This window comes from Pseudonaja textilis, chromosome 1 (genome assembly GCF_049901715.1).
Source record: "Pseudonaja textilis isolate UNSWEBS1 chromosome 1, rPseTex1.2, whole genome shotgun sequence".
In the NCBI taxonomy this organism is placed as follows: Eukaryota; Metazoa; Chordata; class Lepidosauria; order Squamata; family Elapidae; genus Pseudonaja; species Pseudonaja textilis.
The window spans coordinates 332,782,203-332,799,798 of NC_141990.1; the positions used below are offsets into that span (position 1 = coordinate 332,782,203).

Genomic DNA, 17,596 nt, shown 5'->3' on the forward strand with positions numbered 1-17,596 from the left:
GGAGAGGGGGAGGACGAAGGACAGGAGGAGCATCAGTCTTCCTGGCTACCGGGTGCCAAGCACAGGGGTCTCCTTCAACCCTTTTCCCAGAGGCTGCAGCCGCACAGCCGCACTTCAGATACAGATAATCAGAGTTGGAAGGGACCTTATAGGTCATCTAGTCCAACCCCCCGCCCAAGCAGGAGACCCTACACCATTTCTGACAAATGGCAGTCCAGTCTCTTCTTGAAAGTCTCAAGGATGGCGCTCCCACAACTTCCAAGGGCAACTTCTGTTCCATGGGTTGATGGTTCTCACTGTCAGAATGTTTCTCATTTCCAGGCTGAATCTCTCCTTGTTCAGTTTCCATCCATTATTCCTTCTCTGGCCTACAGGCGCATTAGAAAATAGCTTGACCCCCCTCCTCCTCTCTGGGGCAGCCCCTCAAATATTGGAAGACCGCTCTCCTGTCTCCCCTGGTCCTTCTCTTCAGTAGACTAGCCAGGCCCAGTTCCTGCAACGGTTCATTGTATGTTTTAGCCTCCAGTCCTCTAATCACCCTGGTTGCTCTTCTCTGTACTTTTTCTAGAGTCTCAACATCTTTTTTATAATGTGGTGACCAAAACTGGATGCAGTACTCTAGGGGTGGCTTACTAAGGCTTTATAGAGTGGTATTAGTACCTCACTTGATCTTGATTGTAAGTTAGGGTTGCATTAGCTTTTTTGGCTGCTGCTGCACACGGCTGGCTCCTATTTAGCTAGTTGTCCACTAAGACTCCAAGATCCCTCTCACAGTTCCTGCTTTTGAGCTTGGTTTCACCCAGTCTATATGTGTCCTTTGGGTTTTTCTTGCCTAAGTGTAGGACTTTCCTTTTCTCTACATTGAATTTCATTTCATTAGATACTGCCCAGTGTTCAAGTCTGTCAAGATCCCTCTGGACCTTGAGGCTATCTTCTTGGGTGTTGGCTATTCCTGCCAGCTTAGTATCATCTGCAGATTTGGTAAGTTCCCCTTCTGTTCCCTCATCTAAGTCATTAATGAAGATATTGAAGAGTCCTGGGCCTGAGAGGGAACCTTGTGGCACCCCACGGCTTCCTTCCCTCCACGTAGACTTAGACCCACTAAGGACTATTTGCTTCTCCTCAAGAGGATGTCGCGCTTGTCCAGGATCTCTGATGAGAGTGGGGCCCACATCCTTGCGCTCTGCAACCTCTCCGTGGCCTTCGATACCATCGACCAGGGAATCCTTTTGGGCCAGCCGTGGGGCTGGGACAGGGTGACAGTCTCGTGCAGGTTTGGCTCCTTCCTCCGATCAGGGCTAATAGGGAGGGAGGGAGGGGCCCAGCCCCGTGCTGTGCCACAGACCTTGGTACTCTCTCTGCTCCTCTCTAATATCTAGGTGAATCTGCCGGGCGAGATCAACCGTCACCGTGGGTTAAGGTACCTGCATGACGCCGATGATACCCAACTCTGTATCTCCACCCCTGGTGATCCAAGCGATGCTGTCCAGGCCACCTCTCACCATGCTCGCAGGTTGTGGGGGCCTGGATGGGGGACAATGGGCATTGAATGGACCCTGGCAAGAGCAAATGGCTCTGGCTATGTGGGGCCCTGAGATTTGGACTTTTGTCCTCTTTAATCCTGGATGGGGTGGAACTACCCCCGATGGATCTGGGCCACAACTTGGCAGTTCCCTTGGACACGACTCCTGCTCAAGCCAGCAGGTGGCAGCCATGCCTAGGGGACCCTTTGTGCAGCTACGGGTTGGGCACCAGTTGCGTCCTCTCCTGGATCAGGACTCCTTCCCCTCATTTCACAGCTGGACTAGGGCTGTGATGGTGAACCCGTGTCATGCGTACCACAGGTGGCACACAGAGCCATTTGTGTGAGCACACGAGCCCCAGCCAAAGTTACCTGCACTGTGCACGTGCCCGCCTCCCAGCTGATTGTTGGCCGTTTGAGGCTGTTTTCGCCCTCCCGGAGGCTTGAAGGAAAAGCCTCTGCAGCCTCCGGAGGCTGAAAAATGGGCCATCCGGAAATACCCTAAGTGCCAAAAGGGGCCCATTTTCAGCCTCCCGAGGCTGCAGAGGCTTTTCCTTCAAGGCTCCGGGAGGGCGAAAACAGCCTCAAACGGCCAACCATCAGCTGGGAGGCGCGCACATGCACAGTGCAGGTAAGAGGGAAGGGGGGGGGATGTTGCACGTGCATGCGCAGGGGGCGGAGTTATATGGGGCTGTTCCGTCTGGTGAAGGGGCAACCGCAACTTCTGGAGGCATTCTCTGGTTAATTGTTCTCACCGTAAGTTTCTCCTTAGTTCTGGGAGGTGAAGATAAGCAGTGAGCATAATGGCGAAACCAGCAACAGCCAAAACAGGGCCCAACAGCCCAAATCATTTACCCGATGGGCTCCCACCTCGACCTGGCCCTGCACTGTGGAAGAACCCCCGGATTTTGATGCCTGATGTGAACCGCCTGAATCTCCCGGGGCCTGGAGCCTGCCCAGTTACTCACAGGCAGGAGCAGGGATGCCCTGGCCACAGGGGAGGGGAGCGAGCCCAGGAGGCGTCCTTGAGCTGCCCTGAGATGCTCACCAGGGCTCGAATCGGGAGACAAAGGAGGAAGGTCTCTGCAAGTCGGCTGGAATCATATCCAGGGGCTGTGAAGCTGACCCCCCCCACCCGCCACCCCCCCAAAAATGGAAGGGCAGCAAGTCTTGGGAGCCCAACTGACCCAGCCCCCGATTTCTCCTGCCGTCCTCCCTCCCACGGCCGCTCTCCCCCTCCCCACCCGGGGCTGAGAGCTTTAAAAATGCAGGGAAAGGCGGCGGTGTTTCCAGGCTTCCTGTGCACTCCTGATGTCACCTCTCCCTCCACCCTGTGGACAGAACCGCCCACCTCACACGCCACCAGGAAAGGGGTCCCGCCGTGGCCCCAGACCTTCTCTGGGGGACCTGCACAGATCTTCTCCATCCCTGGACGGGCCCCTCATTCCATAAAGGCTGAGCCAAAAAAATGTTAACACATAACATTTGGGCATTTGCAAGTTTCATCAAGTTTATTGTTTTACCTGCTTCAGTAAAATAAAAATTCCATGTACGTTATTTATAAAATGGCTTAAATTAAGGCGAAATCCTATAGTGTCTAAACAAGTGCCTGTCGTTCTGCATGAGAGGGGGAGGAGAGAGCCAGGCCCACTGACACATACAGCCCCCCCCCCGCCCCAGTTGCTCCAAGGAATCGGGACAAACCTCCCTGAAACAGCCCTCCTCGTGCTCCCTCCTCGGTTGAGAGCCAAGAGCACGGGGACCGGCCAGCGGAAGCCAGCAAACCTTGAATGCGCAGGCTTGTAAAGCTGCTGCTTGCAGCCCAGAGAACAAAAAAACTGCAAACACGCTACACTGAAACACAAAGACAACACAGAGGACCCTCTGGCGGCCCAGATGCCAAGGAGGAGAAGCTGAAGGGGGGGCCGGCACTCCCCGGGTTAAGACTGTTGTCCCTGGAAGGCTGCAGGCAGGTTCCCCCACCCACCAGCCCTCACTGGGTGGCCCCCTACAAAGGAGGGCTGGGGGGAGGCGGGGAGCTGCAGCCGCTTCCTTCCCCAAACAGCCTGTCGGAGCCTCCTCCTCCTCCTCCGTGAGTCCCAGCTGGGCGAGAAGAAGAGAAGGGACCCACCAACCCCAGCCCGTTGCCTCTCCCTCCAGGGCTCGGGCGGTCACTTTGCAGGAAGACTTCTTGCCTCTCGCCCGGCCTTGTTCCCTGGAAGTGGCCTTCAGGCAGCCACAGGCCGGGCAGGGCCAGGACCGACGTCCACAATGAGCTGCGGTCGTGGAAAGCCGGTCCCTGCCTGGCCTGGCCTTGGTGGTCGGAAGGGACAGCCCAGGGAGCCAGGAAATGCTGGGCTCCGAAGCTCCTCCTGAGGCCAGCATTTTGGGGGGGCCGTGCCCCAAGGAGCTAGTCTGCAGGCCCCGACACCCCTTCCTTCCAGCACACGAGCCCCCGGAAAAGACAGACGGGACTAAAAGCCTGCGGGGACAGAGTGGGTACGTTGTTTTTTGAGACCGGCTCATTCCTTGAAGACTGGGTGGCCTTTCTGGGAAGGACGAGCACCGCGGCGTCTCCCACGGAGAGGGGAGTTTTAAAAAGAGGAAACCGCTGGAGCCCTAGTTAGATGCTGAAGCGATTTATCACGGCCAGACCAGTGCAAAATGCTGCCTACAGGTTTTTTTTTCTTTAAAAAAAAAAGACATTAACGCTAGTAGACTAAAACGGGGCAAGGCAAGGCATCTGCTTGCTGATTTGTCTCTTAAATCGTTGCTGAAATTCTATTTGAACCTTCGTAAAAGCACCATATTCCAAACGGAAGGGGATTTGGTATGAAACGCAGGCGGCTGCCCCTCCAAAGTGCAATCTGGGAGTCTCCTAACAGTTCAAGAATTGACATCGTGCCGCTGAGCGAAATGCACCGGGGACCCAATCGGTCCTCAGCTGCATGGGGGGAGGGAGGGGAGGGACCGGAAGAAAAGTGGGCGGGGGTGAGAGGGAGTCTAGCCAGACTGACTATGCTCGGCTGAGGGGGCTCGTCTGTCCTGGAGCGTCGTCCTTCAGAGGGTCATCGGGCGCCTCTCCCTGGGGCTGCTGGGCCGGCGGCTGGTCAGGCTGGGGCTCAGCAGGGTCCGTCTCCTCCTCTTCCTTCGCCTCTTGCTCCACCTCCAGGAAAGGGGCGCGTGGCTCCTGCTCTTCCTCCTCCTCCTCCTCCTCCTCTTTGGGGCCCATGGGAGTGCCGGCGGGCTCTCCTGGGGGGGCAGGGGAGGCGGCGGCTTCTCCATCGGCCTCTGGGTGGGATGCTGGAGGACCCCCCGCTTTCGGGGGGGCAGGGCAGCTGACGGGGGAGACGACTAAGGGAGGATGAGGTAGCTCTTTCTGCATATAGAAAAGCTTAGGTCAGGATCACAGCGGGGAGAGAAGTGGCCCCCAACAGGCCCTCCACAGGCCCCCCCTCAATCCAAGCCCCTGGGGAGCCAGGAGGAGAGGGGGGGGCGGCTGGGGGCCTCTGCCCGAAAGCACCTCTCTCCCCCCCCCTTCTCCCCTGCTCCAGTCCAGCAATGCTGCGCCCCGCAGCTGCCCAGCTTTGCTGCCCGAGGAAGCCCAGCACCGGGCAGCCCCTGGGCCCATCCGCCAGGACCCCCAAGGGGTCCGTTTTCAAGGCATCTCGTGCCAATCCCTGGCAGCGAAAGGCGAAGGAAACCAGGGGGCTGCCCAGCTCTGGGTGCCAGCCCCGGCGTGGGGGCGGGCTGGGCCGCATCTCACCGTGGCATGTGCCACTCCAGCGCCCGATGCTCAGTTTCTGGGTTACTATAAAAGCCGATTCGGCCAATTCAGTCCTGCTGCTCTCATCTTGCAAGGAAACACGGGACTTTCCGGCATCCGCAAGCATCTCTGTCTCACCTTCCCACCACGTGGGGATCAGGTGGGGCTCTCACCTGCCAACCAAGCTCCTTCACCTTTGACCGGAAAGGTCACCTTTCAATTTAAGGAACGGTTTGGTCCAATGAATTCTCTGCTCATCCCCCAAAGGAAGAAACTGACCACGCCTTGCTCTTCTAAACCCTCCCCGCTCCCCCCACCAGACCAGAGTCCGCAACAGCAGCCCCTGAGACAGTGCACGGCTGCAGACACTTTCCTTCGGCCTGACTGATTTTATTGCTTGATTGTTGTGAGCCACCCTGAGTCTTGCGACATACTAGTTTAGTATCAATAATAGCTGGGGAAAATCCCAAACTGGATCCGAATATCTGGCGGATGACGGAACCAACCATAAAACTCCACTGCACACACCCACGGAAGGACCGCAGTGGGTCCATGCCCTCCCAGGGAAACTTCCAAGGTCAAGGGGCGGCTGTGAGGCACCAAGCCCCCCCCCTCCTCCTCTTGAACGGGACGGGAGGCTCCCGGGACTCTCCTGAGCCCCCTCGCCCCGGTCCCCTCGTCCTGCCCAGCCTGCTTGCTTCCACACTGGACCAGGTCAACTGACCATGCAGTGGCTCCCTCTCCCACCCCACCCCACCCCAAAATCAGCAGAACAGAGTCGGCCACTGTTTCCCGTGTTCCCCAGCCGATGTCAGGGAAGGAGGGGTAACCCTGGCCCCTCGTCCCCCCTCCCCACCCTCCACCCAGAGAAGCTCCCACCGCCCTCGGAAGCGGGCCCCACCACCCGGTCACTCTTAGGAAACCTTTGCTGAGACCCAACTGAAAGCTTCCCGGTTTCTCGCCCCGGGGCCGGCTATCTCGGGGAGGGGGGGGGGTGTCTGAGAGGTCCCCAAAGATCCTCTCAAAGGTCCAGAAAATCAAATTTATTTGCAGGCCTATGTTGAAAAATCAGATGCGTTAAAATCCTGGAAGCGGGGAGGGGGTCCCGAAAGAAAGAAAAGCCGAGGGCAACTCTAGGCGGGTCTGGGGGAGTCCCAGATTAAACACGCCCCACCCGCTCCGCTCCTTCCCCCCTCGGGTGATTTACAATTGGCCTCTGAGCTGCTTGCTGGGCAGCCGCGCCCCCTGCAGGACACCCACCCCGCCCCGCCCAGCAGAAAATGGCTGCCCCCCTCACCTCTTTCCCGGAGAGGCCTGGCCTTGGAGGAAGGGGCCACGCCCAGGGGAGTTGGACAGGAAGCGGGGAGGAAGGAGAGGCAAAACCTCCCTCGCCTGGAGGGGAAGAGCCACGCAAGAGGTCTACTCAACTTTAATCCTAGTTAGGGGCTCGCTAGATTCATATCAAACTGGTATTCACCGCAAAGCCGCTGCCCGTCCAGAACGTGGCCAGCTCCCGGCGCCACAGGGCCACGAGGAGGCTGGTGAGCAGCGTGCAGGGCACCAGGTAGAGCAGGGCCGGCTGGCCCTTCCGCATCCAGGCCAGGGCCGCAAAGGTTGCCAGGAGGCCGATGCCGTAACCTGCAGGGAGGAGGAGGAGGAGGAAGCAGCAGGTCTCTCCCTCACCTGCCCAGACCCCACCCCGCCCCCCCCCGGGCCAAAAGATGAACAGAGGGAAGCCCCCCACCCACCCACCGCCTCTTCCAGCCTCTCCGAAGCCCCAGGAGGGCAGAGGCCCCGGCAGAGCCCCCCTCCTGTGCAGGGAAGGCCTCCTGGGCATCGAGTGACTTCCTCCCGGGAAAGGCTCCATCAGCGGGGAAGAGGCCAGCCGAAGGCCCCTTCAGGCAGAGGGGGAGGTGGCGGGGGCAGCCCACGTACCGATGGTGCAAGCTACAAAGTACACTCTGGAGGACTGGACTTGGATATCAAACCTGTGGCAATAGGCCACCAGCAGACCTGCACGGGGAGAGGAGGGCAGAGGAGTCGGCTGCCTTTCCAGAGGAGCCCCAAGCGGACCCCCAGGGCCCCTCCGCCCGGTGGGCTCCCTGAGGCAGCCAGGGACATAGACCCGGGTTCTAGGCCCCCAGCCCAAGACGGGGGCAGCCGCGAGGGCCCGGGGCCTGTTGGCCGCACAGGGCAGACTCACCCAGAGCCACTTGGCCAGGGAGGGAGGGAGGGAAAGTCAGGAGCTCCTACCTGGTACCAAGATGTCCCCAAATCCCAGGAGAGAGAAGGGCCTGTCACAGAGGGCCAGTGGGGAGAAGTTGAGCCGGGGGACTTTGAGCACCATGGGGAGCTTTGGAAACGAAAGAGGCGCCAATTCAGCTCTGCCCCCAGTTGTAGAGGAGCAGGAAACCCCTCCCCCTCCTTCTTCCCTGGCTCTGAGGGGACGAAAGGGTCAGCCCCACCCCCACCCCCCCCAGGAGCCCAGAACGCAGGGACCAGCCCCACGGGAAGGCCGAAGGCATGTTCTTGACGGTGGCTGTAACAGCCAGATCTCGCAGGCCGGGCCGGGCGGGCTCCCCTCTATCCGGACCTTTTCCCAATGCTATCTCGCTTCCCACCCAGGGCTGCTCAAAAGGGCTCCGGCCCCTTTCGGGCCCAGCTATGCGGCCCGTCGGCTCACACGCCCCTCCCTTTGCCCCAAGGGCCCAGCCGCAGCAGCCCTGCCCCGAGGGGAAGGTGGGTCTCTCCCCTGCAGCCAGCCCCTCCTGGTGTCCTGTCCCCCCCCGGACATCTTCCAGAGCAGCGGTTGCCAACCGGTGGGGTGAGGCCCACTGGTGGGCCGTGAGAGAATTTTGGTGGGCCGCAGAGAAATCTCACCCCCAGAGCACCCTTCCAAAGCAATTAACCCAGGCTGCGCAGAAACACAAGGCCGCGCTGCCCACACGGCCCACTCACTCCTTGCCCGTCAAACTTGCTTGATAATTTTCCTTTTTCCCACCAACAGCTGTTCTGCTGTGCCGGAAGATTTAGATTAGCTAGGAACAGGAAATGGTTGGATTTCTTGCTTTCTAGCTAGTATTTAGGTCTTCGCCTCTGCTTTTAAGCACAGCCGAACCTCCCTTAGGACTGAAGGTTTGCTTGCAAGCAAATTCAATGCAGACTCACGGCAAGCAAATTTGAGAGACTGAGCTAGCCGGTGGCAGATAGATGGATCACTGAATGATTCAGTGAGCAACTCAATCTGCCTGCTTTGCCTGATTTTGGGGTAAAAGTTGCTCTTTTATAAAAAATTCAGTATTTATATAAATATTTATAATATTTACATGCAAGCCATGCCCAGCCAATCACACGACCACCAAGTCACACTCACAAATTAGGCCATGCCCACAGAACCGGTTAGTGGTCCCTGGGATCTAAAATTATGAGTTTGGTGGTCCCTGAGGTCCCAAAGGTTGGCGACCCCTGTTCCAGAGCACCCCTCTACAAGCCCCTCCCACTGCCAGCCATTGCTTGGTCAGTCAGCGCCCAGGGCCTGGTATGCCCGGGGGGGGGGGCTCTCCACAAGCATGAGAACCACAGCGGCAGCAGCCAACGGAAGAGGGGCCAAGCCTGGCACAGGGGGCCCTGCTGCCTTCTGGAAGCTGAGGGCACCTGCCTCATGAAAACCACCTTGCAACTCAAGGCTGTTGATCAGCTCTGCAGCGGTGCCCTTGGTGGCTCCTACCTCACTGAGGCCACACAGAACAGCCCCCCCGCCCCGCCCCGCCCCGCCCCGCTGCAAGGAAGCCCTTCTCCCCTGCCAGCTGCTCACAGACCTCTCCCCCCTCCCTCCCCGAGAGTCCCCGGTGAGCGGGAGGGAGACCTCTCGGAGGGGCCACACAGAGGAATCCTGCCTCCCCACCCAGGGGGCTTCCTGGAGAGCCCAGCCCCTGCGCACGGCTCCAGGGCAGGACACAAAATGACGGGGTGGGGGGAGAGGATCTGCATTCGGAGCAGGGCAGGGGGCTCCTAAGGGCCTTTGGGGTTGTCAAACCCACCAAAATCTCAGCTCTCCCAAGACCAGCTATCAACTCAAGGCCGACTCTCCCTTTCCTCGTACGGTGACTTGGGCATTCTTGGGGAACCCTAGACAACCCCCCCCCCCCGCAGGGCCTCTCCCCCCTTCCTGTTTTTGAGCCATGATTCCTCCCCACTTGGCCCGGGGCAGCATCCGCTCACCTTTTCCCGAGTGGACGAGTCAGTCGGTCCAGCGGCCACTTCCACCATGATGCTCTCCCCTGTCTGAAGGGATCAGGAAATGAGGGAGGGACATGCCGGCATGGACGGCGCCCCCAACTCCCGCTGAAAACAGCCGTGTGTCCTTCCCCTCCCCCTCCCCGGGAACTGAGACCCCCCCCTCCAAAGACCAGAGCAGAGGAGCTGGCTGGTGGCCAAAGGAGAGCCCCGGCCTCGCTCCCAACCAGCTGCCCTTCAGAGGGTCTCAGGTTCTGGACCGCACGGCTGGATCTGGCAAGGGGCGGTAGGGCAAGCGGTCGGGCAAGCAGCCGGAGGGCACCTGCCCCACTTTATCGGGCCCTTCCTTCTCCCGGCCACCCCTCCACCCTCTGGCTCTCTCCGGGCCCCCCAGGCCAGGAAGTCTTCCCAGGCAAGTCCGGGGGGGGGGGAACCCTCGCACTCCATGCCTTCTCCTTCCTCCCCCGACTGCCCCCAAAGGCACGGCAGCTCCTCAAAGGGCCGGGAGGGGGGAGGGCAGAGCACCCACCTTGGTTAGGTACGGAGTGATGAAGACGAAGAAGACGTCATACACGAAGAGGACCAGGAGGAGCAAAGTGCAGCCCTGGAGGAGAAACACACACACACACACACACACACACACACACACACACACACACACACACACCCCAAGTCAGAGAGGCCACAGCTTCCCCTGCAGACTGCCCTGCCCTGGCACACGCATGCGCACACACACGCGCGCACACACACACAAACACACACACACACCCCGGGAAGCTCTGCAGGCCCTAGAGGAGCTGCCTCCATCCGTTCCTGGCCTTCTGTCTCAACCAGCAGCTGGAGCAGCTGGATCGCAAGCGCCCCTCTCTCTTTGCTCCGGAGCGGCAGAGGAGGGAGCCCCCCCCTGCCCCCCGCACTCTGTGCCCGCTGGCCTGCCTGGCTCAGCTTCCCCTCCCATGGGCAGCCGGGAGCCATTTTGGAGGTGCCCCTTCCTGAGGACCGGAGTGCCTGGGAAGCGCCCAGCGGCCCTTTGGAGAGGGCAGGGGGTCCTTGGCAGGTCTGCTGCCCCGCCCTGCCCCAGTCAGGGAGGTCGGAGCTCTGCTGGGAGGGAAGGGGAAAAGAGGGGGGCCCATGGCAGGCGGTTCTCCGGGAGGGCAGGAGGCGGGTGGAAGGCCCGTCATGGCCGCCTCACCTTGAATGTTGGCAAGCGGATGGTCTTCAGCATGTAGAGGCAGAAGGCAATCCCCAGAGCGTCTTGGAGGATCCAGGCCCACCTGGGGGGAGACCCGCCACACATGGCTGATCCTTCCTGCCCTGCAGAGGCCTTGCACCCCCTCCGCCACCACCCGGGCTCACTTTCTGGGCTCACGCACGGAGCCAACCGGAGTCTTCACGTGGGCTGGTGGCAAATCCCCAGCGGCACCGGACTCACTCGGTTCTGCCTCCTGCAGGGCCTCTGCTTCTGGGCCGAGGGGCTAACCGCAGCAGCCGTGCCGGAGAGACGGAGGCAGGGTGGCTCCCCCTCAAAGCACGCTGGGAAGGGGCCGGGGGCCCTGGAGTCCGGGGACTGGAGGCCAAAGCTGCTGCCTGGGGCGACCCCAGCCCCCTTTCCTTCAGCGCGTGGCCATCAAGGTTTCGGGCGGGGGAAACTAGACTTACTGGTCTTCGTTTCGGAAGAGACCCCAGACCAGGCTGACAGCAACACAGAAGGCCGCAAGGAGGAGCATCCGGACTTGGGGCCGTTTGTGGAAATAAGGCCAGTTGTTACTTGGAAGGCTGGAAGCGAGGCAGAGGCAGAGGCAGAGGCTGGGCATCGCCTGGCAGCGGCAGTGGGCACGGAGGAAGGGGAGGAAGCCAGCTGTGCAGCACCCTCCAAGCACTTACGAGGGGGCGGGGGGGGCTTGCCTGCACCTCCCCCTCCCCCTCCCCCACCTTCTTTCGGACCTAATCTCGCAGCCCTTTAACCAGTCGGGGGCAGTTGGACATGCCGCTCCCCAAGGGAGGCCCTGAGCTACGGAGGAAGAGGCGGCTGCTCCGCTTCCAGCAGCCACAAAGGGCCGTCCCTGGCTGAACAGGGCCCACAACAAGGCCACGGGGGCCAAACCGACAGCTGAGAGGCCAGAGCCCGAAGGGGGTCCCTACGGGAGCCGCTCAGGCCAAAGAGCCCCTTCCCCACCAGAGCCACCGGCGACCCACCTACCGGCACTTCCCGAGGGGGAACCTCCGGACAAACGGGGAAAGGCAACTGTAGAGGCCAATGGAAGCGGCCAGGCAGAAAATCCCAATGATGACGTACACTGCAGGGGAAAGGGAGAGGGAGGGGAAGACTTGGGGGGAGGCCCCAGAAGCCAAACCAAGCCAGGGAGAGTTAAGAGGGAGAATTCCCCAAATGGAAACGGGTCTCGGTCCCTGCAGCCTTCTCTTCGGGCAGGGCAGGGAAGAACCCGGAGGGCCTGAGGGCTGCCGGGCACGGTGCCAGTCTGCCCGGGGAAGCCCCCGCAGGGCCTGGACAAGGATCCCCGCAGCAGACAAAGCCCGGGAAGCCCAGGCCGGGCCACCTCCCTTTCTCTTAGCTCCCAGCAGCCTGAAGGGGCCGGTCCTGGCCCAGCCTTTCCCCCCCGCCACAGAAACAGGTGGGGCGAGGTGAGCCCAGAGACCCCAAGGGCCCCCAAGAGCGGGAGAGAGAGGTGGCTGCCCAGGGCTCGCCTCCTAGTCAGTACCTAGTTGGTCGTAGAAGTAATAGAGGAGGACCAGCATAGAGCAACACATGACCACAAAGACACCGATCATGACCGGAGTGACGTCCACCGTCTCGTCCTCTTGCTTCTCAGCCCCGTCGTCCCGCTTGTGTTTCATGTAGCGCCTGGAAAAGAGAGGGGTGGGTCCTCAGGGGAGGCTGGCCCCCTCCCTCCTCCTCCTCCTCCTCCTCCTGTGCCGGGAAGGCTGGGGGCTCTGGCCGTGGCTGGGCGGGGGCTGCCCAGGGCTACCTCTTTTCCACTACCCGGTCTTCCAAGCAGCCGGGGTTCTACGAGTGGATGTTCTTTGGCCGTTATATAAAAGCAAATAAATAAATGAAATTTTCAGCTTCCTTTCTGGAGGACGAGCTGGTCAACTGCTGGCTTAACACCAACTCCCTGTTCAGAAGCAAGACATCCCCCATGGCTGAGGGACGGGGGGCTGCCTTCTGCTCTGCTTAGGGGCCTCCTGAGACCATCAGAGGTGTGAGGATGAGAGAGCGGCGGGGAGACCGTGGGGCAGAGCAGCCGCCTCCTGCTCATAGCCCAACAGAGGCCTTTAGAAAGGGCAGGAGACCAAAACCACCGCCATCCCCCCCACCCCACACACACACCAATTCCTCCCACCCTCCAGGGCCGCGTCGTCTCTGCACTTACTTTTTCACGTCTCTGCTCCCGGCCCAGTATCCGCCAACGGCCACCGTGCCCACCGCCATCACAAAGATGATCACCATGTTGTAGTCTAGAACGGGCTCGCTGGGTGCGTACATGGCCACCTTGGCCGAGCGGCCAAAGCTCTACCGGAGAGGGAGGGAGGGAGGGAGGGAAGGGGAAAGAAAAGAGCAAACGAGTGCAACGCTGAGCCAACGTTGTTCTCCTCTGGGAATTAGTCCCAGGGAGCTCGGAGGGTCTCCCATCCAACTCCTTTCCAGGGCAGGGATCTCCTAACCAGCCCAGGCATGGGGCCGTCCGGCCTGCCTCAATAACCTCCAGCCACTGCTTGAGGAGGGGGGCTGTTCCTTCCGTGGCTTCAGAGCTCAAGTCAGGATCTCAAAGTCCCGCTTGGTCCACACTTGGGGCCAGGGAGGAAAAGCCCACCCCTCCCTCTTCCCTTCCCAGACTGGAAGGCTGCTGGTGTAACCCTCTCCAGCCTTCTCTTCTTTAACAGACCCGGGTCCCTTTAGCTACTCTGGGTAGGATTTGGTAGCTTCTAGGTCAGCAGTGTCAAACTCAAGGCTTAAATCTTGCCTGGGGTGACCTCTGGCAGCTAAACCGGGGCACACAGGTGGGTGGGCTGCGCATGGCCTCCCCCACGCCCAGTTTTCATCCTGGACGGTCTCCTGCAGCACTCTGCCAGCCAAAATGGGGCATCATCTTGACTTACAGTAATTGGGACCGGAGCTTCTGTCCTTAGGCAATGCCTGAGCGAGGCCCACCCTATTTTACGATCTCTTTGCCACGGTCAGGCTGGGTAAATGAATCTGGCTTCACCCTCCTCCTAAGTCCCCTGAGAAGGTCATCAGTGGTGGTCAATGACCCCAGGATATTGCGGCTGTTGTAAGTCCACGCCGGTTACCAAGCAGCCAAATTTTGATGTGACCACCAGAATGTTGTGATGGTCATAAGTATGAAGACTTGTCATAACTCTTCAGCACTCTCGTAATTTCAAATGGTTGTTAAATGAGTGGCTGTAAGTCGAGAATTACCTGTGGTCTCCTTCTGGTCTCTTATCTTTGGGAAGCAGCCAATCCTCACACAAACAGTTCCCCAAACAATCCACTTTTCCACAAAGGTATTTAAAACTCTTTGGTTGCCTTTTGAAATTTCCACGCAAACCCAGTTTTGACTGGTTGCCTTCTTCTATTTAAATCTTTTAAATCTTTTAGTTTACTCTTATTTTACAACAAAGTGGAGATCCACACATGAAAAAGTGCCTGCTCACTCAACCCAGTAGTGCAGCGAAACCAACACAAGTCATAAAAAGGATCACAGTACCTCAGAAACCGCCACCAGACTATTATAGCCACATGGATGGAGTCAGCACACGAACCAGCTAAAGCCGCCCCCCAAAATGCCCCAAGTAAGGCGAACAACCCAGCAGCCCCAGAGGGAAAAACGGGAGTCATCTTCCAGGTGCCCCAACGGGGACCCCAACCACTACGCAGGGCAAGCAGGCAGAAGGCTGGCAGGACTCCTCCATGAACGGCAACGACCAGCGAGACGAAGACGAGAGACGAAGACTCTTTGGTCCAGTTTCAACTGGGGAACCGTGACCCCCCTGGACCAAGCCGAGCCCCAAAAGAAAGGCCAGGGGGTTTCCAGAAGTCTGGCACTCTGACAAATGGGCCATCAATCGGACCCCCAAATGAGACCTACACCGGGTGCAAAGGAGACCCTCAGCAAGGGAACGAACTCGAGAGCGAAACGCTCCCCCCCCCCCAGCAATCAGCACCCAGATGAACTCCAAGATGAAGGTCAAGGTTTGTCGCATCCGTCACCATGGACTGTACTTTCAGCTTCCCTGTAGGACATCCCGCTCACTGCCCTGCCTAGGTACTCTTCAAATCACCCAACACCCCTCTGCTCAGCTCTTAAATAACATGAAATACATAAACACAGAGCTAAAAGAACACTTCTTCCCCAGAAACACGTGTGTTTTAAAACATACTTAATTTTTCAAAGAGAGCATACAATGCTGCCCCCATCCCAGTTAAGCAGACAGCAACAATTGTTTGTATACTGTGCCATTTAGTTTTTCTTCTGGCCAGAAACTCACCCAGGATCAATCAACCCCTCCTAAAAACACCCTGCAAGAGGCCCAACTGAGGATATAGGTTCCCTGGAGAAAGGAAGGGACATGACCCTCTCCTTGGTCACTCGTCCAGTGAGGGGGGGGCAGGTCAAGCAGCTGCAAAACATGGACTGGCTGATAGATGCGGTTACATCTCTCTTCTAAAGCAGCCCACAATTTCTGCAGGTTGCAACTATACAACTGGTCTTCTGCAGGGGTGCAGGGGGAAATCATTTCCCCCAGGCTTACCTGAGGACACTATCAGAATCAAACTAGGAATATTTCGCGTAGAATAGCTGTCCTCCTGTCTGCTTCTGCTGGGCTGCCTTAAGTAGGAACGGAAGGAACCCTGGGGGTGGGTCTCTCTCTCTCTCTCTCTCTCTCTCAGTAGGGCCAACAAAGTTCCCCACAGAGGAGTTACAGAAACCATCTGAGAAAAACTCTTGGCAACGCTTAACAATTCCTGGAAGGTTGATGAGACCCCAGAAAACTAGAGAACCAAGGCAGAACACTCTGCTACGTGAAGCGACGAGATCCCCTCCAAAGTGGGGGCTGGATGGTCACCTGTCCCCCTCAGTACTTTAGGACCCCAGTCTGCGAAGGAAGAGCCTACCAGTTAAAAAAGGAAGACACGCTATTTCTTTAAGCACCGCTACTCTTTTTCCTTGGGGGAGGGGGGTTTATATTCGTTCCACAATTTTCCAAGGTTTACCAATTAAATAATCAATGTTACTTTCATTGGAAAAATTGATTCTGCTTTTCAGTTTCCCCAACATTTTATCTAGAAGCACCTCTTGCTCGACTACGTGGAGGAACACCCAAACGTGCAGAAGTCTCACCTGTCCTATGTCCAGCATGTCTGCATAGCTGAGCAGGGCCACCGGGATATCAATTTCCTCATACTGACTCCGGTTACCGGCGGGGGGCACCTGATGAGAAGAGTAGAAAGGACAGCAGCACCTAAATGCACCACCTAGGAAACATCAGCTCAATTCCTGCGGCCCGAAATCTAAGCTCACCAGCCTCAGGGCAGCTCTGTTTAACCTATATAGGCGTGGGAGGGAGATCTGAAGGTGCTAAAAATGTAACAGCACGTGTGCGTGTTTAGGAGCACAAGGCCACGGGAGGCCAAAGAGAAGGGCAACACAGACAGATCAGAACCGCCTTAAACCTTCATGCTTGGGTTGTGACCACGGCAGAACTTGCAGAAATGGCTGAATTGATATTTGATTAGGAAGGGAACAGCAGCCACTGTTATAGAAGACCAAACCTTTTAAAAAGGACTTCGTGCAACTGTAGTGGATAAAAGGGAAGGGATGATTTCTGACCCTAGTGATTCTTCAGGGTTGAATAAGGGAGAAGGGACCCGCCTGATGCAACTCAGAAGGGGGAAAGATGTGTGTAACAATGGAAAGTCACTTCTTTACTATCTTTTGCCTTCTTTTTGCTTTCTAACGTTCTGGCGCTTTCTTGCTTTCTACCTTTTCACTTGGTGAAACGTTTCCTTAACGAAGACACTGCAAAGGGAGGGGAAAAGAGGGGGAGGAGGAGGAGAGCCCCCTTCCCTCCCAGCCAGGTCGGGGTCCCCCCCGCGCGCCCACTCACCAGCCTCTCCTTGCTGACGATCAGCAGCCCGCGGGCGCCGTTCACCTGCGCGAGGCGGACCTTCTCGTAGAAGGTGCAGTTGCCCCGCATCACCATGGGCACCGCGTTGCCGAAGCCGCCCTCGGGCACCTCGGAGGCCGCGCACAGGGCCGACACCGTCTGATCCTGCAGCGCCAGGAGAGACTGCGCGGGGGGGGGCGCGGGGGAGGGGGCCTTCCGTCAGCCAGCCCGGCCGGGACCCCCGCCGCCCCGCCCCCCGCCCCCTCCCCCCCCCGGGGACTCACCGCCTTGCCTAGGTCGTGCGGCAGGTGGGCCCACTGCGAGTTGAAGAGGATGCAGTAGTCCTTCCCGCCGCCGCCGCCGCCGCCGCCGCCCTTCTCCGGGAAGACGCGGGCCACGCCGTACTCGCCGGAGACCTGGCGGGAGGCAGAGCAGCCGGGACAGTTCGGGGACCCCGCCGGAGGCCGGCCGGCCGCCCCTCTCCCCGCCTCCCGCGGAGGGACGCTCACCTGGGCAACTAGCAGCGCCAGCACCCATCCGCGCGGCCCGCCAGCCGCCATGGCCGCCTCTCCCTCTCGTCTCCCGCGGGCACCGGAGGAACAGCGGGGAAGGCCGACCCGCGCCAGGCAGGAAGCGGGCGCCCGTTCCTTAGCAACCCCGGAAGCTCCTCCCGGCCGGCCGGGGAGCTTCGCGGCGGGGGGCTTCCGGGAGCGGAAAGCCGGAGACCGTCGCGGGGCGGCCCGGGAGCCCCTCTCGAGCCCAGTCTCGGCGCCGGAGCGGAACGGGGTTCGACCCGAGGACCCTCGCGCGAGAGCCCCGGAAGTCTCGGTGGCCGCGGAGGCGCCCTCCGGTCACGTGACCGCACTCCCCGTCGCTCATTGGGGGCGAGAGGGCGGTCCCGGAGGCCCGTGGGCGGAAGTGACGCCACGAGGGTCCCGGCC

The 17,596-nt window shown here is 59.3% G+C and overlaps 1 protein-coding gene across 1 annotated transcript; it reads right to left on the reverse strand.

Annotated features, from left to right (window-relative positions):
• Window positions 1-3,006: 3,006 nt before the first annotated feature.
• SPPL2B (signal peptide peptidase like 2B) lies at window positions 3,007-17,528 on the reverse strand. Its single transcript, XM_087922923.1, is given in 16 exon segments — window positions 3,007-4,564; window positions 4,566-4,901; window positions 6,766-6,926; window positions 7,224-7,301; window positions 7,542-7,641; window positions 9,510-9,572; window positions 10,054-10,128; window positions 10,717-10,798; window positions 11,184-11,300; window positions 11,725-11,821; window positions 12,245-12,387; window positions 12,917-13,056; window positions 15,890-15,979; window positions 16,656-16,838; window positions 16,940-17,071; window positions 17,165-17,528. Coding segments are annotated over 16 exon segments (1,887 nt in total). The 5' UTR covers window positions 17,216-17,528; the 3' UTR covers window positions 3,007-4,525.
• Window positions 17,529-17,596: the final 68 nt, after the last annotated feature.